Source organism: Octopus sinensis, linkage group LG2 (assembly GCF_006345805.1).
Source record: "Octopus sinensis linkage group LG2, ASM634580v1, whole genome shotgun sequence".
In the NCBI taxonomy this organism is placed as follows: domain Eukaryota; kingdom Metazoa; phylum Mollusca; class Cephalopoda; order Octopoda; family Octopodidae; genus Octopus; species Octopus sinensis.
The window spans coordinates 49,308,082-49,335,733 of record NC_042998.1 but is presented as its reverse complement, the minus strand read 5'-3'; the positions used below and the strand labels follow the sequence as shown (position 1 = coordinate 49,335,733).

Here is a 27,652-nt window from a genome sequence, read left to right as displayed (position 1 = left end):
TAACGCTAACCACTTTAGAGGGTGTACTGGGTGTTTTTTATGTGTCATCGGTACTGGTTCCATTTACGCATCACCGACATGGTTCCCCTTTATGCATCACCGGCACGGTCTCCCTTTATGCATCACCGGCACGGTCTCCCTTTATGCATCACCGGCACGGTCTCCCTTTATGCATCACCTGCACGATTTCCCTTTACACATCACCAGCACGGTTTCCCTTTACACATCACCTGCACGGGTTCCCTTTTTGTGTTACTAAAGCAATGACCAGAATCCCCTTAGCTTGATGTATATTCTCAAGCAGAGCAAATCACCTGAACTCTCGGTCACTTGTCATTGCCTCCATGAGGCTCAACAACTGAAAATCATATTTCCTCCCCTTTCGTCCCACATCTTCCTGGATCTACCCCTTCCCCACGTTCACTCCACGATTAGAGATTGGCACTTTGCACAGCTGTCTTTATCTATACATATCACATGGCCATACTAGTGCATTCTTCTCTCTTGCACACTACATCTGAAGTCTCTTATACTCAGTTTTTCTTTTAAAACATTTGCACTGTCACACATCCAGTAGAGCATGCTGGGTTCATTTCTTCCAAGCCTTTGCATGTCCTCTGTAGTCACAGCCCATGTTTCACTACCATGTAGCATGACTGTTGAAACAAGCATCATACAATCTGCCTTTCTGACAGAGAGGCTCTTTGTTACCAACAAAGTAGAAGTTCTCTGAACTTTGCCCAGCCTGTTCTTATTCTAACAGCTACACTGTCAGAGCATCCTCCTCCACTGCTGACTTGGTCACCTAAGTAACAAAAGCTATCTACTACTTCTTAGTATCCCACTAGGCATTTGAGGAAATCTATTTTTAGTGCATATTGTACCTGCACATCTGCCACACACAAAGACTAACCACTTCCTCTGACACTGCTCATAACTTGCACTGGGTATACCTTATGGAGTTTCTACCTACACCTTTTCTACATATCGAGCAGGGCCATCTCCCTGAACAGATTTGTGATTTGTCTGTGTTCCTACTTATTAGAACTTTGGTCTTTACTAAATTAACTCTGGTTCCAGACCTTGCTTCCACACCTGAAATTTCTTCTCCAATTTTAGTAGCGATTCAGCTATAAGAACAAGGTATCAACATGGAGGAACTCCCAAGGGTAGCCAGTTAAATTCCTCTGTTATGTCCTGGAGGACTATGATGAACAAAAGAGAGCTGAGAACCAAACCTTGGTAAACTCCTACCTGTACACTAAATTCATTGCTATACTCATTGCTGACTTTCACTTTACTGTGTGCGAACAGCTATGCTGCATGGCAGTGAAACATGGGCTATTACAGCCGAGTACATACGTAAGCTTGAGAGAAATGACGCCAGTATACTTCGCTGGATGTACAATGTGCATGTTCGACAGTGTAAGTATCTTGAGAGAAAAGTTAGGCATAAGAGGAATTAGATGTGTGCAAGAGAGACGACTGTGCTGGGTTGGTCGTGTGATGCATATGGATGAGGACAGTTGTGTAAATAAGTGCTAAACTCTGTGGAAGGAACCTGTGGTAAAGATAGACCCAGGAAGACATAGGATGATGTGGTGAAGCATGACCTTCAAACTTTGAACCTCGCAGAGGCAATGTCTAGTCACCAAGACCTTTGGTGAAGTGCTCTGCTTAAGAGGACCCGTCAAGCCAAGTACATCCATGCTGATGGCACATAAAAAAAAAATGAACCATTGAACATTGGGCCTGATGGAGGCAAAGTGGCTGAGTACCTATTTCTTTACTACCCACAAGGGGCTAAACACAGAGGGGACAAACAAGGACAGACAAACGGATTAAGTCGATTATATCGACCCCAGTGCGTAACTGGTACTTAATTTATCGACCCCGAAAGGATGAAAGGCAAAGTCGACCTCGGCGGAATTTGAACTCAGAATGTAACGGCAGACGAAATACCGCTAAGCATTTCGCCCGGCGTGCTAACGTTTCTGCCAGCTGAGTACCTTTCGAGTGTTGGGTCTGATGGAGACAAAATGGCTGAGTTCCTTTTGAGTGCTGGGCCTCGTGGAGGTGGGGTGGCTGAGTTCCTTTCGAGCAGGCCTCACAGAGGCAAGGTGGCTGAGTTCCTTTTGAGCATTGGGCCTCATGGAGGCAAAGTAGCTGAGCTCCTTTCGAGTGTTGGGCCTCATGGAGGCAATGACCAAGACCTTTGGCATTGTGTCATGCTTGAAGAAGACCCATGAAGCCAAGCAAAATCAGTCGTGGCAGATACCGGTGTCACACAAATGGCACTCATGCCAGTGGCACGTAAATGCACACATTATGCTCTCAGAGTGGTTGGCATTAGGAAGGGCATCCAACCATAGTAAACCTTGACAACTCAGACTGGATCCTGGCACAGCCTTCGAGGGTGCCAGCATGGACAACAGGTGTTAAATGATGATGGTAGCATCCCTGTACAGCTCTCACCAACCATTAGCAGGGGACCATGTCAAAAAGTATTTCTCCATATCAACAAAAGCCAAGTACAGAGGTTTATTTTTGGCTAAATACTTCTCTGGAGTAGCCTTTAGTAAAAAGTAAGATAGTCAGAAATATGACGCGGTACAGAAAGTTATTAAACACCTTATAAATCAATATGCAAAGGTTGTCAGAATATACATTCAAATAACCCTGATAAATTTAATTGGTACAAACATCTCTATATATATAAACGGCAAAATGTCTGTCTGTGTGTGTGTATCCTTTATACATATTTCTTTACTACCCACAAGGGGCTAAACACAGAGGGGACAAACAAGGACAGACAATTTGTATCCTTTATACAAATCCACTATTTTTCAGTTAGAGGGCTTGCACTTTCTATGGTCATTCAAAGCCATCCAAGGGTGGTCATGCACATCTTTACATTTCCCCAGTCACCCCGCAAAGCCATTAAAAAATCAATAGAAGTGACTTTTTTTTGAGTTTTCTATCCAAAACCCAATCAAAATGCCCGATTGAATGCCAGCTAGCTGTATGTGATTGGTCTGAGATTTGGACAGTACTCGCGTGTATGTGCGCATGCACACAGCTGTATATGCATGCACTAGCACTATGACCTGGCATTGCCAGGTCATAGTGCTTGTTAGTTTTATTCAAGAAAGTCAACTATGAGCAGAAAGAATCAGAAGGCAATAATTTCTTGTTATATTCTAATAAAACAATTTATTTTACAGACTTTTAGAACTCTGAACAATTGTGTGCAACAGAGACTTTTAATGTGTTCAAACATGAAATTTTAGACCTCAGTCTGACGAGAATATAGTGAAAGACCTGAATAGATTTGGTTTCTCTTACTACATATTTACACGTGTTCAATTGCCTTTAAGATGAAGCTGGATATAAATTCCATAGTACAGACACTAGTACTGCTGAAGCGACCAAATTCTACAAGCCAATTAAATTTATATAATAAACTCATACAACTTGAATGTCAAGTGAAAAATTGGGTATAGTCAGTATTGTTCCAAAAGTCTGTGAAATAAATTGTTTTATTGTGTCTTACTACAAGCCTTACCAGAATATAGCATCAGTAGTGCTTCTCTCTTGCATGAAACCAAAGTGCATTTCATCTAGACTAGCTCTCTTCTTAATTAGTTAAGCTATGAACCTCTCTGAAACTTGGTCCATCACCTGGTCCAGCAATTTTATACTTCTGTAGTTATTTCTGTATATGTGTCACCTTTACTTTTGTAGCAGTTAACTATAATGCTGATACACCAGTCATTGGAAATGACTCTAGTGTCAACAACCTGATTAACTATGCAGGTGACTAGGCCTATCCCATTCTGCCAGATATCTTAAGTATTTCAGCAGTGATTCTTGATGAACTGGGGGATTTCCCTGTCTTCATATCCTTAATTGCTTTTTTTTCCAAGCTACTGTCTATTCAGATAGCTGGTCCCTCTGCTGGATCCACATTAGGCAGACTCTCTTGTTCCCATTGCATTCTCTACATTTAGCATCCTTTCATAGTGACACTTCCAAGCCCGCAGAATCACTAACTGCAAATGAACCCTCATCCATGCGAACACACTTCTCTCCAACCACATTGCATTTGGAAACACATTTCCTGAATCTACAAATATTAGGAATATGTTGTTAGTGTTGTACTTAGTAAGAATAGTTTCCATCCCTATTTTTATTTTTAAGTTTCTTTTTAGCTAGTATTAGGGTAGGGATTATTTAAAGTTGCTTATATGTTAGTATCTTTATGTACTCTGTGCAAAAAGCAAACTAGTTATTTCAACTGAATTGCGTTGATTAGCATGAAGTCACTCACATACAGTAACAGACATGTTGACTCCTCCCCCGCTTTTTGTATCACTACAACAGAGGCCTCTGTTTCGTGCAACCTCCTTCACTCAAATACTCCCAATTTGCTTGCCTCTTCTCTATTCATCACCTATCTTCTGTCGATTCCAATTTCTTGTACTAACCACTACATTGAGTTCATCCTACTCAGAACATCAGCCCCCTGCAGCTGCTCGATAATCCTATGAATCTCATTAGTCTTAGCAGAGGCCAGTGAAGACCATGGGTGCAGTCTCTCTTGCCATACCAAAACAATAAAATATATAAATATATATTTAGACACCATGAGAAAGTACATAAATTTATGTTCTAGGCAAATAGCAAAAAAAAAAAAAATGGATTGAAATCATAACTGACTTAAGTTATTGGTAGGTAACATGACAGATATTATCATATCTACAAATACCTCATAATTAAGATTAATTGATAGATCTGATGTCAGCTAACAGTCATTGTAATTGTAGGAGACAACTTCAGTTGTCATGTTGGAAGATAGAAGGATACCCTATTGCTTGTTATACTATATAACTTTTGAACTTTAGTGATTCAAATATTTTCATCAAAAGCATGAAATGTAAAAAAGCCTACTTGTGTAATAGATTAGATGGCACTGAGTTTGAAAATTCCCCCATTCAAACAAGACACAGAACTAGGGTCTGTTTTCTTTCCTCATTTAGTTGGCCATATTTCAGATGCTAATGAATATTGTAAATATCAACTATCTATATCAATTGACCTACGGTGAAAGGCAGTAATATCAAACATCTAACAGAAAGTCAGGTTTCAAACCAGCATGATAACACCTAACATTCAAACACTGGCATCTATAATACTCCATCCTACGTAGAACATATCACATACCAAGCTGGTCTGAGCTGAAGTCCAACTCCTCACCAAACCTACTCCAATAAAGAAATATGGACCATAGCCAAAGAATCGCCAGGTTAACGAGTACTTAGCAATACAAAAAGAACTCTAACCATTATGAACTAAAACTAATACTGAGTGAAGAAAGCCTTTAGTTTTGTAAAATGATGCTCTCTTACTTTACTCTGAGTAATTATTATGAGGGACATCCAGTTGTGGTGGTTCACTGCACTTACCCCAGGATCATTTGCCCCTCACTTTGTTATAGATGATCCATTTTTCATCCCCCGTCACCATTCTCTTAAAAAAAGAATTGTCTTCTTCACATTTCTGCAATGATTTACAGATAGAAATCCATTAGTTGAGGTTAGCCTCATTCAACTGATGTGGGCCCTAAACATCAAGCCTGTTGATATAACCAAGTTGATGAGGATGGTTTTCAAAAATTGATTTTGGTATTTGGAGTATATCTGTGATCATCCTGGTCATGTAACAGGGGTTGGTGTCAACTTTTTCATTTTGTCGCTGTAAATCTCAGTTGGCCAGCAAGGACTGAAAACTTTCCTGATCAACATCTTGAAAACCACTTCTGGCAGACATATTCCATAACAGAATGCTCTCTGTACACAGTGCATATCTTCCTGCAGGTTTCTGTTACTTTCTTGCACTTTTTTTAAATAAAAAGTGCATGAGGTGTCAATAATGTTCATTTTGGTCCTCCATTTTTCAGGGTGATCCCAAGCACACAAAATAAAACCTGTCTCCATGCAAGTTCATGTCAAACTTTGTTGAAATGTAAAGTCTCTAATGGGTGTACATGCACAAGGAACAAACTCTCTGGCCAAAACAGTAGCATTTTAACAGCATTGCTGAACAGAGTTCAACACATTCTATATTTGCTATCGATATATTGAAAGTGTCAGGCCACGTAGCTGTTATGCTTGTTAGTCAGAGCAGGAAGGTGTTATCTTCAGTAGTTGATCTAACAAACAGACATCATCATTGTTGTTTTTTAACATCCTCTTATCCATACTTGCCTGGACTAGACGGAATTTATTGAGGCAGATTTTCTATACCCAGATGCCATCAACCCTCACCTAATTACTAGCAAATTAATATTTCCCCATTGCTAAACATGTTTTTCTCAGAAAGTTGGAAATAAACATTTCTATGATGGTGATATGTTCCTCTATAACTATCATGGGATGTCAGTACGAGAAAGACACACATACACACACAACAGGCTTCTTTCAGTTTCTGTCTACCAGATCCACTCAAAAGGCTTTGGTTAGCCTGGGACTATAGTAGAAGACACTCATGGCGCTGTACAGTGAGACTGAACCCAAAACCATATGGTTAGGACCCAAGCTTCTTTACTGTACAGCAATGCCTGCTATAACAGTGTCATGATTAAATACTACAAAGGTAAATGAGAATGTAGTGGAGGGGAGCGTTTACAGAGACCCTAACCCCTTTAGCATTTAGATTACTCTGCGAAATATAATGCTTATTTATTCACATTGTTTTGAATTAATCATACATTATTTCAAAGCTTCAAGAGGTTGGTGATATGATTGTTTATATTTAGAATGACATCATAGGATAGTTGTGAAAGCTGTATCTGGCTGGTTTAAACTTGAATATTAGGGCCTGATATGGCTGGTTTAAATGCTAATGGGTGAACCTGTAGGACCAAGTTTTGAAAGTAATTAAGAGAGTGTTAATAAAGTTGATATGATTAAGTTAGCTTGTAAGAGTGTAGTTTTAATTTAAGGTAGAATGTGGAACCTCTGTTAGACATTTGCAATGGGATTTTTTTTTTTAGGCTTTATGTTTGTATATCGGGAAAAAAATTTTGACAGTACTAAGAAAACTGTGCAAGACTGTGTATTTGTAGTGATTTCAATGAAGGATTTTGATGTATCAGTACATGATCATCAGCTTCCCGTTCATTATAGTTTGTGAGGTTATAACACAAGAGTTAAGAACTGGTTTTCATGGAGAATTTTTTTGTAATTTGATCGCTTAATCTAGAATTCCTGAAAGATGTACAAATGGTGTAAATGACCAACATGTCAAAAACCAAAATGCTGGTTAGTAACAGGAAACAAACTAACTTAATACTGAGTATGTGCAAAATAACTAGTACACTAAGAGTAACTAACCATGGGGGACACATGATCTGTTCAGATGATTGACTAGATGTAGTTAGTAATTTGTTACCTAACTGTTATAATTACTGCAGAGTGTTGGTGAAAGTATAACTGAGAGTAGGAAGGTTTTTAGAGAAAAGGAAGCTGTGTGTAGGTCTAACAACGCATTTCTGACTGTGCAACATAGCTGATTCTGAGAGAAAGAGACAAGTATTTTATTTATTGACTGAAAAGATGAAAGACAATCTTAACTTCAGTGGGATTTGAGTGCAGAGATGTGGAACAACTACAGCAAAGTATTGTAGCTACTGATTTTATAACTAGCATGCCCCTGAACAATCTCATTTTTCCTTCTAATTCATTGTTTCTCTTTTTAATGCATTTTGGTCCTTGGCCAAGTTCTTCACCTAAACTAGGAAATAACCCATGATATCACATTCTCTAATGAAAGGCATGTGGCTCCCAGAGGAAGAATCTCTTTTTCTCTCTCCATGTGTGTGTGTGTATATATATATATATATATATGGAGAGAGTACATTCTTACATTGCTCAGTTTGTAGTTCTACCTTTGACTGAAATTGTACCCCTAGAGCCAAAGGCTCTCTATTTGAGAATTGCTGCTTATTCTTTTGTTTCTCTGAGGAGTATATGCAGTGAGAGCCAATGTTTCCAGAAATAGACCTGATATCCAAACAACTGAGATTAGAGCAGTTAATACATGTTTAAAGGTAGTTTCAGCAAGATACACTTCTACAAAATATAGTCTATTGAGTTATGAGCATTAAGAAGTGAGGTACTGAATTGGTTTATGTAGATGAGGTAATGAATAGCTCATTTCAGAGAGAGACTGCTACAATAGCAGAAGATACAAGTTGCTGCCTGTGTCTTGGATGAAAGCTATTTTATTCTATTTTCCTTTTTAAGCTTTATCTTTTTTTTTTTTGTGTATGTTCTGAAGTGTGTATATCTGTTATCTTTTACTTGTTTCAGTCATTGTACTGCAGCCATGCTGGAGCACCAGCTTGAAGATGACCCCAGTACTTTTTTTTTTTAAACCTGATACTTATTCTATCACTTTCTTTTGCTGAACCACTAAGTTATCAAAATGTAAACACTCCAACACCTATTGTCAAGCAGAGGTGGGGAACAAATATAGACACACACACACACACATACATAACATGCTTCTTACAGTTTCCTTATACCAAATCTACTCACAAGGCTTTGGTCAGCCTAAGACTATCATAGAAGACACTTGACCGAGGTGTCATGAAGTGGGACAACCCAGAACCATGTGATTGGGAAGCAAACATCTTGCCACATGTATGCCTATGGGGTGGAGGGTTTCCTGAAACCCTCTTTCTGCAGAATTTCTTAGACATCTGTAAAAGATTAGCAGCCATACAAAATTAAAGTAGGTTTGGTCTAGTATAAATACAGTCTTCTATATGGATTTAACATCAGTTAAAGGTTTTCAGAAATTATTAGGATTAGTTGTTAAAAAGGGTATGGTACTTCAATGTGGGTATTATTCACAAGAAGTAGGGGGAGAATTTTATCTTTTTAACTCGTTTCTTTGGCATGTAGGGTGTGTGAATGATGGTGCTGGGGCTTAGAAATAATTTGTAAATTCCTTTTACTACATAGTTTGGAGAGATCTCTGTCTAAAGACATTAAAGTGTGTCTGTTAGTATAAAAGATAAAAGACACATAGTTTTGTGATTGTAAGTGTCATCAGAGTTTTAAAAAAGGCTTTGTCTGCCCTTGATGTCATTTCAGCTTGTCAGAAAGTTTCTAACCCTGTCTGATTGTTTTGAGATAGTCAATAATCAGGCAACTTAGCTAGATTCTGGTATCAGATGCAAAGAATTTGCTCTTTTTGCTAAAGTTCTCAATGGTAAAAAAAAATATTTGGTCCTGGGAAATTGAAATTGTCACTGAACATGAAAAGGGACCCAACATAATATTGGCAATAATCACTTGTTTTACTATTAGGTCTGCTAGATATGAAGGCAACTGGCATGGTCTTTTTTTCTAGTTATATATATATATTGAAGATGTAGTTTGTAATTAAGTAATTAACCAAGTGTTGAATAATTGCCCATAGAGAGAAGGTAAAGAATTTGACGAGGACAAAACCAGTTTGTGTATACATTGTTCTATGGTAATGTCTAGACTACTGTGAAGTTCTTTTCTTGTTCAACATGAATAATCAAAATAATTACTGCATTTCATAACAGTGTTCATCTCTACCTACTTGTTGGTAGAAGAATTTCCTCTTAATGTTGTAAGCTGTATGTTTTTTCATGTTCACCTCTAGTACTGCTTCTTGTTAACCATTTGATTATTTTTGGATTAATTATAGGTTTTGGTATGAATTTGTGGAGGATTTGCTCTGTTACTCATTTGGGTGTCTCCAATAGGTTGGCATTGTTGCAGAATAGCTACCATGAATAACCAGTGTAGAATTGGCAGAGAATCTCAGTTTGACTAATTTGTGTGATTAATATACAATATTTTGATTAAAAGCAAGATGTAGTTATAGAGTAGAAATTGGAAAACTGTATATATGCAGCTAGAATGATATCTAAGTAGAGACCCTATTTTAACATGAGAAAAAAAATGGCATAAAAATCTGGTTAGCTATTGAAATGAAGAAATGAAGTTTTTCTGTATTTTCTGTGCAAACTAAAACAGTATAAGTGGTGTTTGAAAACCCTGAGAACTTTGATGCAGTTTGAGAGTTAATTAAGTACCTTATGGTTTGGTGAGCTGTAAGTGCAAGAAATGTCTCAAGATGACTTTGAATAATTGGCATTTTCAATCAAAGCATCTGGAATAATTTATTGCTAATATTTAAGAGATGGGTTGATTCTAGATCCCACATTTACGCAAAAAGTTTTACTATTTTGAAATCAATTGAAATCAATGTGTCCCAAGCAGTTAATGGATACTTGAGCACCCATTGTATCTCTGTATATTAATCTCTAGAAAATGTGTTTTTTAGTCATACATTATCATCATTGTTTTAACATTTGCTATTCTATTCTTGCTCAAGTCAGATTAATTTGATGAGGCAGCAAATCTCACTTGTTTCCAAGCAAAGTGCTATTTCTTCTAGCTCTTCAAACATGAACAGCACAAATTCTGGACATGTCTACATGGAAGGTTGGGATACCTATGCCTATATATATAATGTGTGTGTGTGCATATGTAGCTAAGAACTTTGCTTTGTAACTATATGGTTTCAGATTCTATCCCACCATGTGGCTCTTTGGGCACACAGTGCCTTGTGAGGAAAATTCAATAAGCAGAAACTGTGTAGAAGCTCAACATCATACGGATACTGCTTCAGCTTGACATGTCTCCCAAAATCAAAGTATGCAAGATGTCTCTTAGTGGTTTAATCTAGAACTAACTATCTTATGTGAAACAGAACTACAGTTGGCATCGAGAGGGACATCTGGCCATAGAATACTGCCTCAGACAGTTTTGTTCATCCCATGCTAACATGAAAAAGTATGTGTGTATGAGTATAGAAGTGCCAGCATGGCTCTATGATTTAGATGTTTCCTTCCCTACTACATGGTTTGGGGGTTTGGTCCAACTGCACACCACTTTGGGCAAGAATTTTATACTAGGCTAACCAAGACCTTGTGAATGGATTTGGTTGATAGAAAATGGAAGAAGGCAGTCACAGATATATATATATCTTCCTCTGTCTCTTTCGGAGAAGCACTGAGCAGCTATACGCACACATACATACACTGCAGTAACTCCCGGCTACCGAATTCAATCACAAAGCTCCGGTCGGCTGAGGGCTATAGCGGAAGACACCTACCCAAAGTGCCACGCAGTGGGACTGAACCTGAAACCATGTAGTTAGAAAGCAAGCTTCCTAACCACACAGCCATATATATATATATATATGTTTGTGTATTTGTTTACATCTGCAATCACTTGCATGGAAATGTTGTCAGTTTCTCTTATCAACAAACACTCCTGATATTTCACCTCGAATAACTGTCCAACTCATGCAAGCATGGAAAGTCATATTCAGAAGATGAAATAATTTTTGCCTTCTTGGAAGATGGCCATTGTTTGTTTACTTTAGTGGAAGCCATCAAACCAAAAATACCTTGCATAATTCAGTTACATAAAAAACTATTTCTCTAAACCTTCATATATAAATTTGGCACATAAATGTTCTCAGAAGTAAAAGTTAATAAAACTAAAACTAAGATATAAAAAGGGGAAACAGGTTTATATATATATATATATATATTATATGACCATAATAATTTAAATTTGACAAATTCTAATTTCTGAAGCAATTTATTTCATTTTATTTATTTACTTATTTTAATTTTTTTCTTCATAAAATTAAGATTTTGCAAGTTTTTTTTTTTCAGTTTTTTCCTCATTGATGGTGTTCTATGGTGTGTATTATGTATAAAATGTTTTAGGTGACTTTGAGATCTTTAACCCTTAGGTAAATGTATACTGTAAAAACACATGTAATTTGCACTTTTATTTTTTTTTTTTCACAAAAATAAATTTTAAGGGTGTGTAAAAATTACATGAGTAGATCATTTCTGGAATTTTTTTAGAAATTTTTTTTGTTGAAAAAATACATACATTCACACCAGAAGTTGAGTCATTTAATGTCAGAATAGGTTTTTACAGAAAAAAATAAGAGCTTAAATATAATGAAGTTGACTTTTATTTATGCTGGATGGTATAATGCTTACTTTTTCTGTATAAATTTACTAAAACCATTAAATAGTTAACTACTTTTTGAAGTCTGACATTCGTGATGGTAATCACAATCCGAGCCATATTTTACTCAGTTGAGTAAAAGTGTCATCCAATCTGATGTTTATTGTTAATTAAACTTAATTTGCAACACCTGTGCGTATTTATCAGCTTTGTTTTTGTTGATAATTCTTATCAAGAACTTTTCCTGTGATCGTGATTTGAGAAGACATACAGCTGTATGCTAAAGATCAGACATGATCTCTTGTGGGCAATGTAAAATAAAGTGTATTATAAACAACACAAACACTATATAATTTAATAGCTTTTAATGTGATACCTGTTAAACAGAAATTATTTTTATTTAATGAGAATTTAATAAAATCTAATCTATTAAGTAAGTGAAATTATGCTAAATACAACTAAGTTGGAAACTTTTTTTTCCCCTGGCCATATCAGCAATTCTGAAAACTTTTAGATGCAAATTTTACATGAGTAGAAGCTTTTTTTAACAATTTTTATCCTAAAAATCACCTGCATAAATTACACAGTTGCACCAAATTACATGTGTTTTTGTAGTAAACCTCATGTCAAAAAAAATTGTGATTTCTTTTATTTCATTTAACTATGATACATTAAAAAACATGCTTGTTCTCTAAGATTATATATCAGTTGGTGTCCAGAATAGATTGTCCAATTCCTTAGAAGTGTACAAAAAATATCCAACACAGTGAGAGACTTGTATATGCATCATATTTGCTATAACTCAGTTACTGCTGAGAAAGGTTAAATATATATTCCTATGGAATTAGTTCTTTATGAATAAAAACTACAGAATAATCATACACATGTTTAAGAGAAATATTACATAACACACCACAGATCATAAAGAAACAATGCTTACTTATGGATATTTTGATAACTTAAAATTACATATTATACTTTAGAAAAATTTTGTTTGTTCTTTTAATGACTTACAGATTGAATTTGTTGTATATTCGTTATGGGTCTTTCTTCTTTGTATGAGAACCCTAACTTTTCAAGGTTACTACCTAAATCTATAGTAACATTGTCAAAAACATCCATAGGTATAGTGGTTGTAACTTCTCAAAACAGTTGTAATTGTTTTTCTTTTTTAAATTTGTATGAATTAAATGATTTTCATTAGTTACTATCTGACTTCCTAGACAATACAGATTTTCTGTCCTATGACTGTATCAATACATCTATTTGTACATTTAGAATATTCCATCAATGTCATGGAGAGGGGGAGGGGGTTACACTTACCCTGGAAAGTTCTTCCTCAGGATGGTATTGAAATAACATATGGCTTCATATGAGTAATGTTTTGATGACATCCTTGAGCAGCAGCTGATTGTGTATTCTGTTTTCCATAAAAAAATAAGTCAAGTTTTGTTCCACTTTGGAGTTTATCTAATTTATCGTGGTCTGTTAAATTTGTATTGCCAAGGCATAGTTTTCAAAGTGTGACTTGGGTTATCAGTTACTAGTCCTAGTGTTGGTACAATCCCTACTTATCTTGACATTATTCCCTTGTACAAACCATTTTTGTTGATATACTTTACAGTTCTCTTCCAAATCTTAAAATGAATCTGTCTTGCTAGTCTGAGCTAATGCTCTTCCTTCCCCGTTGAGTCCACTCTTGACTTCATAGATATTCTTAATATATAAATGCTCCTTCTATTTGTAAGTCAGTCCAGATCAGCTGATTCAAGATGTTGTCAACTTTTTTTAATGTATCCAATGTTTTCCATTTTTAAGGAGTTAACATGTAATGTAAGGAAGAGTCAGTCAATTATTGAGAAACTAGACCATTGGCTTGTGATTATATAAGTTTTTGCTGCTGCCATTTTAACAGGTGCTGAGTAATATCTTATATGATTATAAAGCTGTCAGAACTAATCTTCAGCTCTTTTCTTTGTTTCCAATGTCACTGTTTCTGTAGTGACTTCTTATTTATTTTAGCCTTGGTTTTTATATCAGAGGAGAAGATTTCCCTTCTTGAATATTGTACTAGAACTGGTACTTCAAATGCAATGTGGGACATTGTTAAATTGTGAGAGAAAAACACTAATTGCTAATTATTTGTGTTTGGATATACTTGAGGTATTCATTTTGAATTTTTCTTGTTTTATGGGATATTCTCTCAGCTATTTTCTGGTATTTGTGGTTGTCATTGTCCAGAGCAGGGTTGATAATTAGGCCATTGATTACATAGCTGCCAGTTTTCTAGCTCTTTCACACAGTTTATAGTTTACGAACCTTTGCCTAGAATTCCTATGTGAACAGATTATTAGATCAACTTGATTTATATGTATGTGTGTGTGTGTGTGTGTATATATATATATATATATATATATATATATATATATATATAAGCTCCCTTTATATTATTGGCATAGCAAAGGCAGTGGATTAACAAAATCAGTAGATTAGCAAATTTTACAGTATTTAGTTCTTTTTAAGTCCTGAGTTCAAATTGCACCAAAGTTAAATTTGCTTTCCATCCTGCCTGGTTCATGAAATAAACTGAAATGAACAAGTATACTCCTGTCTGAAAATTTAGGCTTTGTGGCTATATTAGATGATAATATAGACATGGTTAATCATAGTATCAGCAAAGTAAAATTATATTAATTTCTTTTAATATTGGATAATATTGAACCCAAGCATACATATCCATCAGACTTCATTAGTGATGATAAGATTCAAGAACAGATCACAGACATTGTCACTTTAGCATTACCTTTGGCTATCTCTGCCTATCCTGTTGCTCCTACAATAGCTTCTGCTTCTTTGCCTGGGTTCATTCTGACAAGCTCTTTATTAACGATGACTGCTGCCGTTTAACCATTTAGCATTGGAAGTAGTCATATCGAACCTTAAATATTCTACCTGTTTTATGTGTGTTTCAAATCAGCTAGATCTAGCCTCTCACACCTACACTACAATGTCATTCTAAAAATAAACAATGTCATCAAAATCCTGGAGCTATAAGATAATATATGATTAATTCAAAACAATGTGAATAAATAAGCATTACATTTGACAGAATAATCTGAACAGTAAAGAGTTAAGCCTCATGTCAGTCCTACTTGAGTTGACATATGATTAAAGACATTTCAGCTTTGACTATTTTATCTTTGGCATTGTGTATCAAGAACTACATGTGTCCTTTACTTTTTCTTTAAGTTAACTGGATATAATCAAAAAGAGATATGGTTGTTATTTCTACGTGTTGAGCCACCATGTAGAGGTCCTCTTGTTTGATCTTTTGCTGCTGTTTCTACACCAATGGGAATGGTGTGAAATTTTTATTGTAAAAATACAACTTGTTTACACGAGTATTAATCCTTGTGAAACTCATGCATTGCTTGATAACTGATCGGAGTATTGACCTGAAAGAATTATCGTGATGGGATCTTAAGGCAGCTTTGCAATCATTTTAATAGTTTCACTGGCATTCCTTTAGATTCCATCTTTGTTTAAAGTCTATTAACCCTTTTGTTACCATATTTCTGTTGAGATACTCTGTTTCTTTCAATTAAACTCCATAAGATGTACCCAGTGTAAGCTATGGACACATAAGAGGTGTGGCAGTATCAAAGGAAGATTAACCGGGAAGATAGCTTTCGTGTGTGGCAGATGCACAGGGGCAATAAACACCACAGATGCTCAGAAAACAGATTCCATCACATTCCAGGGGAAGAAGCTAGAAGTAATTGATAGCTTCCGCTACTTAAATGACCTAGTTAGTAGTGGAGGTGGATGCTCAGAGAGTGTTACCACTAGAATAAGAATAGCCTGGGCAAAGTTTAGAAAGCTTCTACCCCTACTGGTGACAAAGGGCCTCTTGCTCAGAGTGAAAGGTAGATTGTACGATGCATGTGTGCGAACTGTCACACTTTGCAGCAGTGAAACATGGGCCGTGACTGCTGAGGACATGTGTAGGCTCAAAAGAAATGAAGCTAGCATGATCTGCTGGATGTATAATGTCAGTGTGCACACACAACAAAGTGTAAGTGCTCTGAGAGAAATGTTGGACATAAGAAGCATCAGATGTGGCATGCAAGAGAGACGTTTGTGCTGGTATGATCCAGATGGATGAGGAGAGCTGTGTGAAAAAAGTGCCACTCCCAAACAGTTGAAGGAATCCAGGGTAGAGGTAGACCCAGGAAGACATTGGATGAGGTGGTGAAGCATGACCTTCGAACGTTGGGCCATTACAAAGGCAATGGCGAAAGACCGAGACCTCTGGAGATACGCTGTGACCGTGAACACCCAGAAAATAAAGTGAGTTCATGGCTGTATCCTACACCAGTTTCGCATCACCAGCCCCAGCCCATTCAAAGTACCTTGGATCATAGGGTGACATGCTGTGCTTGAGGAGACCTTTTGAGTCAAGTACATCAACATCAAAATGAAAATCAAATGGAAATTGTAGTTGTGATCTCTGCCGGTGGCACATAAAAAGCTCCATCTGAATGTGGCCAATGCCAGCACTGCCTTGACTGGTTTACATGCCAGTGACATGTAAAAAGCACCAACCAATTGTGGCCGTTGCCAGCCTCCTGGCCCCTGTGCTGGTGGCACATAAAAAGCACCAACTACACTCATGGAGTGGTTGATGTTAGAAAGGGTATCCAGTTGTAGAAACACTGCCAGATCAGACTGGAGCCTGATGCAGCCTCCTGGCTTCCCAGATCCGAGTCGAACCATCCAACCGATGCTAGCATGGGAAAAGGATGTTAAACAATGATGATGAATTTAGTAAAATAACTTAGTTATTACTCTAGTGTTGGGAACAGAAATTGTGACTAAGGTTTGATGGAAGATTTTTATTCAAAACTTTTGAAAATGAGACTTTTGTACTACAGAGCCAGAGGCAGTTTCAGGCAGGTTGGTATCAAAAGGGTTAAATTATATTGCAAAGTACTGATACAGATCACAAATCCCTCTTATTTGGTGGTCTTACTCTAGTTTGGAAATAATCACAAGGAAAGCTAATGTGAAATATACATGGAAAGGGGTGGGGCACTGGCTAGTTCCATGCAACAGCCTTTTAGGACTCTTGTTGAACTTAGTATAGGGTCAGTGGCCTTATAAGGTTTGAGTTTTAGACATCTTTCATGATAGGTTTTGCATTGAAAATTATGCTCTGTGACTTTGTATCAGATGATTCAACATTTGTTATGCAATACTTTTCTGTGAAAGTCAGTCAGAAAACATTGCCTTTTGCATTATGTTCGGTGACTAAGGTTGTAGAAACAACCTGTTCTTGCTGCTAAAATTGTTTGTCAGGTGTTGTTTGGTCTGACTTTGCAATTTATATATATATATATATATAAACTGTTGGTGCCTTATAATTTAACATACTCACTGATAAAATTTCCACTTTTTTTTTCTAAAATTTCCATTGCATCTTGCAACCTTTTCAGTAGTCGACTATTGTAAAGGTTGCAAGACACAACGAAAATTTTAGAAAAAAAAAAAAAAAGAAGTGGTGAGTATGTTTTTAATGTATCCAATGCTTTCCATTTTTAAGGAGTTAACATGTAATGTAAGGAAGAGTCAGTCAATTATTGAGAAACTAGACCTATTGGCTTGTGATTGTATAAGCTTTTGCTGCTGCCATTTTAACAGGTGCTGAGTAATATCTTATATGATTATAAAGCTGTCAGAACTAATCTTCAGCTCTTTTCTTTGTTTCCAATGTCACTGTTTCTGTAGCGACTTCTTATTTATTTATTTTAGCCTTCGTTTTAATATCAGAGGAGTAGATTTCCCTTCTTGAATATTGTACTAGAACTGGTACTTCAAATGCAATGTGGGACATTGTTAAATTGTGAGAGAAAAACACTAAAGTATACCAATAAGGCATCAAAAGAGAATGACTCTCCCCAGACACAACAGAATATGCTTCAACACACGAGCTCACATAAAGAATCTTGCAAACCAAATCCCAAACCGAAATATATATATATATATGAAAAATTACGACAAACACAAGCTTATATTATTGTTGTATTCTGGGATGGTCTTTTTTTCTTTTTTGCCACTATATATTCATTCTTCACTCGTTTATTATTATTATTCTAACTAGTGTCCATTATCAGGAAATCTTTCATCACACACCTGTGACCACTTCACTGACACTTTCTGTCTTCATGTGTGCTCTTGCTCCACTTATTTCATGAACAGTGAACATGAGTTAGATTAAGAACAGTTATAAATGAGTGAAGAATGAAAATATAGAGGGGAAAAAAATGACCATCCCGAAATACAATATCTGTTTCAACAGATAATTTCACATCAGGAGTCTTGCAAAACAAATTCATAAACATAACTTATATCATTTGTTTCCTGTATATGTTTCTCCATTGTAGTTATTTGAAGCTTCTACACTGTATGTTCCAAGTGCAATTGGATGCTGAACCACAATGGATCATCAAAGGAAGACTTTATTGCACAATGCTACACAGATCAAATACCCCATAATTTCCCCATTAATTACATTTGCTCTGAATATCATAACTCACTCACTTGCTCTCTCTTTCTTTCTTTCTCTCTCTCTCTCTCTCTATCTCTCACTCTCTCTCTCTCTCTCTACCTTTCTTTCTCTCTCTCTCTCTCTCTCTCTCTCACTCTCTCTCTCTCTCTACCTACCTACCTACACCTTTTCCATACTTGAATAGATTGACTGGGCCCTCTCCAACACGTTGCCCTGTTACTTGTTACATTTGTCTTTTTTGTGAAGTTAAGCATCCTGAGATTAACTTTCAACACTTATTCCCATAATTTTCTTGGTCTTCTGTTGTTTCCTTCTGTATGGATCTCTAGCACTTCTTTATCTAACTGTTATCCTTAGGCATTACATATCTGTACAATGCATCATCATCATCATCGTTTAACGTCCGCTTCCCATGCTAGCATGGGTTGGATGATTTTGACTGAGGGCTGGCGAACCAGATGGCTGCACCAGTCTCTAATCTTGATTTGGCAGAGTTTCTACAGCTGGATGCCCTTCCTAATGCCAACCACTCCGAGAGTGTAGTGGGTGCTTTTTAGTCTTCTCTTTCACACTACATCTGATTCCTGATATACAATTGTTTTTCTCTCAGCTTATCTGTTCCATGTCTTTCATGTACAAAAACTCTGCAAATCTAGTTAAGCATGTTTATTCTTTTCTTTTCAGCCTTCACGCCATCATCCTACAATCTGCCTTTTGCTCAAAACAAAAAAAAAATTAATCCTTTTATTGTTAAAAGTAAATAACTCCTGAACTTTTTTCCATCCTGTTATTCTGGCTACTGTGCTTTCAGCACTCTCTCCACCACTGTTGATTAGGTTTTTCAAGGCAACAGAAGCTATCAACTACTCTTATACAGCCTTTCAAGCATTTGAAAGAATTTTATTGGTTCCTTGACTGCTAAGTAGTTTTGTGCATCTACAACAGTCTTAATTCACTGCCTTTGATTCCTGTACATTACTTGGGCCTCCATAAATCACTTAGAGTACAGCATATGAAATTTCTACCTACACCTTTTCTGCATAATAAGCATGGCCATTTCTCTGATAGAAACGTACTGTATTCTTTCCTACTTACAAAAAACTTTAGTCTTTACTTAGTTTACTCTGAAGCCTTTTAATTCTGTCTGATTTTCATATTTAGAATTTCTTATCTAAATCTTCCACAATCTCTATCTCTGCTATATGTATTGTTAGGTCATCACTTTAGAAGACTTATTACTGACAGCCAGTTTTAAGCTCCTCTGTTAATGGTTGCAGAACTACAATAAATGGGAAGGAACTGAGAACTAAGACTTAATGTACACCCATTTTCACACTAAATTCCTCATTGAATTCATTGTGAACTTTGACTTTGCTGACTACAGTTCTATACGTGGCTTGCACTGTTCTCACAAACCATTAATCACCTGATAGTTTTCTTAGCAACTACCAGACTAGAGAGTGTAGTACCTTGTCAAAAAGTGCTAGTGTGAAAGTAGGATGATAGGAAACAGTGTGGTGCAGTGGAATGTTGGGAAGGTTGAGTGGGGACAGGTGAGAGACTGATTAATTATAGAGAGATGAAAGGGTATTGAAGAAGCAGTGACTACAAGATGGAGATTTATGAAAGATATATTTGGTGATAGCTGAAACATACATATGCATCTCCCAGCCTCCTTTATTATCATTATTTTTAAGTTCATTATGCTGTTTGCATGAGTGGGCATGTCTTTATCAGAACTGTGTGGATCAGTAATTATTGTGATGCCCTGCCCCCACCCCCTCGGTCTTTTCCATTTCATCCCATATCTTTGTAGTCCCCCGCTTCCCAAGTTCCATCCACTTAAACTTTAGCATTCAGATTACTCTGTCGAATGCTTATTAGTTCACATTGGTTTGAATTAACCATGCTTTATCTTGTAGCTTAAAGATTTCTGTGGTTTGACTGCCTATTTTTAGAATGGCGTTGTAAGGTAGGTGTGATAGGCTGAATCTGGTTAGTTTGAAAATAAAAGGTAGAATATTTGGGCCAGATATTGCTGTTTACTTAAAATCATCAAAATGAAAAGTATGCATGCCAGAACATGAACTTGTTTATTTCTCACTTTCAATGACCAGGGTAATAAATTTGTCAGGACATCTGTACTTGGCCACCTTGAACAAGGCCTTCTGCCTGATATACACACAAATGCTCACATGCAAATATTTAGTTTGTCTAAAATAATCTTGTATTTGTAACGTGTCTAGAGAACTTCCTGCTACTGGTTTAAACACAACATACAATACTTACACTTGGTTGGTGTCAGGAAGGGCATCCAGCTGTAGAAACATTGCCAGATCAGATTGGAGCCTGGTGCAGCTGCTGGCTCTCCAGACCTCAATCAAACTGTCCAACCCATGCCAGCTTGGAAAACGGACGTTAAACAATGATGATGATGTATATGATTTTAGAGTTAATAATAAAATTCTTTTTATGCATATTAAAATCTATACATATTTTCTGTTCCACTATGGCTAACAATCGACACCTGATGAGAAGTAGTGATAGTGTCCTCTTTAAAAAGCAGTTAATTTGAATTAACTATTCTCTCCCCAGGCAGTTCATGTGTTTATGTTATATATAGAATTATATAAATTATATTTTAAGTACATGCTTAATGTTTTGTTTTACTGCAAAACATTTAATATGTACTGTTTCATTTGTGTTTGTTTTTTTGTAAAGATACATGAATTTATTGCAATAATAATACTTACACTCAATTATCCTTCCAAACTGTTGTTAAACTTCTTTAAATTAATTACATTTTGCAGATGGCTGATACTTCTAGTCCTGCCAGTAATCGCATAAAGTCATACAAGAATAAAGCTTTGGATTCTCAAGAACTACGCAGACGTCGTGAAGAAGAAGGTATTCAAATCAGAAAACAAAAGAGAGATGAGCAGGTAAAACTCGTTTTGAGTTTTTTTTTTTTTTTTTTTTTTTTTTTTTTTTTTTTTTATTCTCCTGCCCCCATTCTTTTTAGTTAAGAATTTTGGACTGCACAACTACTTTGGTACTGAAATTGAAAATTATAAAATTTTAGCTTAATTATATTGTATATATAGTTTAATGTTGGCTTTTGCAACTGCAAGAAGAGTAATCAAAATAATTTTGTTTCTCAGCAGTACAGGACATTTTTAGTTGAAGTTTTGGAGGCTAGCATTTTTTTTTTTTTAGTCATTTTCGTCTGTGACCCCCTTTTTTGTTCTTTAATTTCCCCCTCCCCCTTTTCTCACAACTTCAGTTCTGTGTGCTGGTTCCCTCTCATTGTTGACCCTGTTATATGCTATTCATTTTGTGTCTGGGTGATTTTACAATTACAGTCCTATGCTTTTCTCGAAGTATAATCGTTGGTACAGCTGAAATGTTATACTAAAGAAAATACAAGTCTTCCGTGAAACTTTAACCCTTTAGCATTCAGATTAGTCAAATGTAATGCTTATTTATTCACATTGTTTTGAATTAGTCATGCATTGTTTTGTAGCTTTGAGATTTTGATTTTAGGATTGTTTACTTTTAGTATGACATTGTAGCATAGATGTAATAGACTATTTGGCCAGTTTTGAACATAACACAAGTACAATATTATGGCCAGTATAAATGCTAAAGAGTTAAAACTCTATTTCTATAAAGAATCAAGGAGCTCTGGCAGTACTTAGTGTGTATCTAGGAACAATATGGTAGTATTTAGGGAACTTCAATGGCAATTAATCCTTAGGTTTATATGGCTTTTAATGCCCCCACTTTGGTAGGAGTCCTAAGATTTTCCTTTGTAGATTATTACATATCTCCTTCATTTGCTAGGAGGAAGAGAATGTTTATTTTTAATGTTTTAAGTCCCTTCCAGTTCGCAATCCTCTGGGAGCGTAGTAAAATAGATTGGCCGAGTTTCCAGCCTACATACAGCTACCCATGTGAAAAGCATGGAGTTCTGAAGTCCAGCCCAACCACTTTGAGTGACTGCCCCTGGGCTTTGTTGATGGTCATGACAAAGCTTAGACATATGGGGAACTGTACTCTTTTCATTGGAAATACTTAGTCAGTTGGAATTAGTGGTATTCAGGAAATGAAAACTGTGTCACCAGCCCCTTGACCTGTTTCGATTTTAGCCTCGATAACATCATCCAACAATTGGGTTACAACTAACTGGGTGCCATTGCAAAGTCGAGGAGGTTCCAAGTCTCTCAGAATAATTGAACCTCCAAGTCTGAGGCAGAGTTTATGAGGTGGCATTCCCGATGGTTCTTGGGAGTTTAAAAATTCTGTTGGGTAAACCATTACTTGCATTGGATCCATTATTGAATCAATGGACACGTAGATTTGCTCCTAGGTTGGAAGTTGATGAAGGAGGCACGTGTTAAGAACTTGGACAGTGGCGTTTGTTGGAGCTAAAATGGCCCTTTCACACATCCATTGGTGACTGATGTAGTTTGTTGAAAGGTCGGGGTAAACTGTTCTGCAAAGATCCTCGTGGCCGGAGACGTAGTTACCAATGGTACTTATGTCAGCCAAACCATTTGTGTCCGTCGGTAAGTTCCCATTACCAACATCCAATAAGTTTGTAGCAAAGTCATCATCACCCACTTGTTGGTAAAGAATCACGTGCACGTTGATGGTTAACTTTCTTGTCTGGACGAAATGCCAAAGATGAGAATGTTTGATGCAAGTTTCTATTTCATCACCTAGGACGATGGGAAGAGTTTGATGAAAGTCCCCAGCAAGAAGCAAAACAATGCCACCAAATAGTTGGGAGCTGGAGCGCAAGTCTTGTCGTGTTGCATTGATGGCATCAAATACATTCTTGTGAAACAGTGTTGCCTTATCCCAGACTATCAATACATTTTTGAAAGACGACAGCCTCATCAGAATTATTCCTTATGTTGGTTGAAGGATTTTCAACATGACTGATATTAAGAGGAAGCTTAAATGTGGAGTGGATTGTTCTGTCGTCTAACAGTGTGACTGCTATTCCTGAAGACGCCATTGCAATGGCTATCTGCCCATGTTGGCGAACTTTAGCAAGAAGGAGGTTGAGTTGAAATCAACATCAGTTGACATGAGCATGTTTTGAAGCCAAAGGAGAATATGGGCATATGGAAATCCTCTCTTCTGCCATTCAGTGCTGTACATGAAACACCATACTGGTCCAAAAAGTTGTCCATGCCTAATACCATCCATCATTTTCTTAAGCTTAAGGTGAAACATTCTCGATATGATATCATGCCTGTCTGATGGATTTGGGCCAGGAAATAGGTGAGACTAGATATCTCTCCATTTAGGATTGCAAGTGAAGGTGATCAAATGATCAGGACAGCCACAGTGGTGGACATAGGTAAGAGCATCCTGTGTTTTTTCATGCATGTAATAGGGGCCTCCAGTGTATGATAGGAGAATGACAGGAAGCCCAACATCCGAAGCCATTACCTGATCATTTTGGTTGACTTCATCTCATAGATTGCCGTATTCTTCTGCACACAGTTCCTTTTGATGGTGTCTAATCCATTGGAGACATTTGGTGTCAACCTGGAAAATGAAAAAAAACTCTTGCTGTATAATCTGAGAACTGGTTTTGGAAATTACCATAACAGTCATAAAAGAAACAAAAATTACCTTAGCAAATATGTCTACACAGTATTGATTGAGGAGCATCTGTACTCTTTGCGGAATATTGATGTTGTCTTTGTGAACCATAATTCTAAATGTATAAAATTCCATTTGTGAAATAGTTTTCAATGGTTGGAGATACATTAAAGTTACCAGATTACACTTTGGTAAGTCAATGCAGTAGCCATCATCACCAAAAGGGAAAAGAAATGGATATTGGATGGCATTATATGCAGGATTAAGTTCGTTTGTTTTTTGGAGATGCGAATTCTGCCATTCAAAACAATATCATGTTTTGTTGCACTCATGGGGACCCGTAAAAGCACAGCAACCTCGTCTGTTTGGGGTCTGTTAAAACAACCCTGCTGCTGGCCTGGTGGCGCATGATCAGCTCGAATGACAGCCTTGAAATGATTAGTATTGGCATCTCTGCACTGAAAAGCAGTTTTGAAAATAGTAATGTAGGGGTTAATGGTATGAAGCATATTTTGAAGGGGCTGTAGAAGTGATGCTAGTGTTCCAGAAACAATTGAGGCTCTTCGTGCAGTTTCCTCAGGGCCATTTCCCATAAAGTAAATCTGAAGAAAATTGAGTTCATTGCCATCATGTGGAGTAAGGGAGCCAATTTGATGGTAAATTTGGCCTTGTAATTTGAATGTGGGCATGTAATTTCCCTCTCTTATTGGTTTATGTCCAAAACTGGTCATTTGGAAAACGGAATTGTAGGCTTTTATATTGCGTAGAAAGTGTTTAGAACCTGGTTGGTCACCAAGAAGCAGGGAAGTCAAAGATTCGGCACCGACTTTCAAATGAGGCAATCTAACCATCCCATTGGAGCAGCAAATACCAGCAGTTTCTGCTGGCCACCTCATTGTGTTACAATCGAAGCAAATAGTTGACATGCTACCAATGATGATATGTGGGTGGGATGCGTAGTCCTCTTGGAGGCTGTAATGAAAAGCCTTGTTAGACCAGCAACACAAAGAAATCCTCAGAAAGACATGATGATGTATTTTCCATTGAGAATCAGCTTCAAGCCTTGTTGCCCGTTGGTCAGCAGTCTCTAAAGCATGGCTATTTGATGTGGAAGCAGCATCGCGTGCAATCCGATATCTTGTTCAGGTGTTTCTGAAACTTTAGCTATCAACATAGAGGCAGCATTGCATGCACACCAACAGTCAGCTTGTTCAGGTGTTTCTGAAGTTCTGGCCATCGACATAGAGGCAGCATCATGTGCATGCCAACAGTCAGCTTGTTTAGCGGTCTTGCTTGCACGCTGTGAACGCATAGCAAAAGTATGTCTTGTTTTTTTGCCAAGATTACTCTTTCTTCCTCGAGGCATCCAATCAAGGAATCTGGAATTGAATAAAACCTAACCAAATGAAATCAAAAAATTACCTCAATGGGTTTTTGCAAGCTCTCAATATGGTATCTCAACAAAACCCCAGAACGTTTAAAAACAAATTTTGACACAATATTGTCAGCACAAAAATAAACGTAATTGTGAACAAGCAGTAACATTTAGAAGCATGTGTGGGCATAAAGTATATTGAGAAAATCAACCTCAAAATTTTACGCATTTTAATAGACCTGGAGTGTTTTTTCTCAATAAGGATAATTGATGGATAACAAACCTTAATAACATAATAAGTGAAAAGGACAGAGAAAGAAAGTGAAAGATGTATGTACGTCTATGTGAAATGGACGTGTGTGAGAGAGAAAGAATAAAAAGGAGAGATAGAGTGAGTGAGTGAAAGTGTGTGTCATGATGGTTGATGTCTTTTACAGTATGCACACACATTGACAATATGATGTCTTCGTATAAAATGTTTACAATAGTTGATTTATGGAAAAGATTATGTTATATTTTTGAAATGCAAAGTGGCTGTGTGGTAAGTAGCTGGTTCCAGGTTTGGTCCCACTGCGTGGCACCTTGAGCAGTGTCTTCTACTATAGCCTCGGGCCAACCAAAGCCTTGTGATTGGATTTGGTAGACAGAAACTAAAAGAAGCCTGTTGTGTATGTATGTATGTGTGTATATAATATATATATATATATATATATATAATTAATAATAATAATATAACACCATCCAAAGACCCGGCAAGACTAGTCAGGCCATAACCCGTGGGCCCTACCTGGGACGTAGTCAGTCCACCTGTGCATACCTTCCTTCTTATGACACTTGTGAAGACCTGTTGAGGCAAGTATGTGACACTTGTGAAGACCTGTTGAGGCAAGTGTGTGACAGTTGTGAAGACCTGTTGAGGCAAGTGAAAATCAAACCAAATCAAAATAGATGAACATCAATGGAATTTGTATCTTTGTGGTACCAGTGCCGGTGGCACACAAGAAAACCATCCGAACGTGGCCGTAGCCAGTACCGCATCGACTGGCCTCCGTGCTGTGGGCACGTAACAAGCACCATCCGATCGTGGCCATTCGCCAGCCTCATCTGGCACTTGTGTCGGTGGCACATAAAAACACCATCCGAGCGTGGCCGTCTGCCAGCCTCGTCTGGCACCTGTGTCGGTGGCACATAAAAAACACCATCCGAGCGTGGCCGTTCGCCAGCCTCATCTGGCACCTGTGTCGGTGGCACATAAAATCACCCACTACACTCTCGGAGTGGTTGGCGTTAGGAAGGGCATCCAGCTGTAGAAACACTGCCAGATCTGACTGGCCTGGTGCAGCCTTCGGGTTGAACCGTCCAACCCATGCTAGCATGGAAAGCGGACGTTAAATGAGGATGATGATGATGATGATGATATATATATATATATGTGTTTGTGTTTGTCACCCCAACATCACTTGAAAACCGATGGCGGTGAGTTTATGTCCCTGTAACTTAGCAGTTCGGCAAAAGAGACAGATATAAGAAGAACTAGGCTTACAAAGAATAAGTCCTGGGGTTGATTTGCTCAACAAAATGAGGTGCTCCAGCATGGCCACAGTCAAATGACTGAAACAAGTAAAAAAGAGAGTAATTCAGTTTAATTTATAGCTGAAATAGTACTGAACCTTTTGATACCCCATACGTCAAAATCTGTAACTCGGTTTCGGAAATCATAAGGAATATATATATATATATAATATATATATATGAGACAGACTTCTCTCAAACTGAAAGTATTACCTCACATTACAATAGAAACGTAATACTGAAATAGTGTAAGGGATAAGAGATTGCTCTGGGCTCGCATTACACATGAAGTTGGAAATTTTGTTGGCTCATGACACTGCATGGACCTTGGATTTTGTATTTGATGACTGTTGCTTTAAGTATTTTTTTCGATTTTACGTATATGTGTATGTATGAGCCAATGAAGGAAACCTCTAC

At 37.2% G+C, this 27,652-nt stretch overlaps 1 protein-coding gene across 2 annotated transcripts in view; it reads left to right on the top strand.

The window, feature by feature from the left end:
• Positions 1–27,652, top strand: part of LOC115222961 (importin subunit alpha-6) — a 56,559-nt gene that overhangs the window by 3,141 nt on the left and 25,766 nt on the right. For both annotated transcript variants that reach the window (XM_029793384.2, XM_029793373.2), the window contains exon 2: positions 21,480–21,611. In XM_029793384.2, coding sequence (XP_029649244.1) covers positions 21,480–21,611 — 132 coding nt within the window. The remainder of the gene's footprint in view (positions 1–21,479; positions 21,612–27,652) is intronic.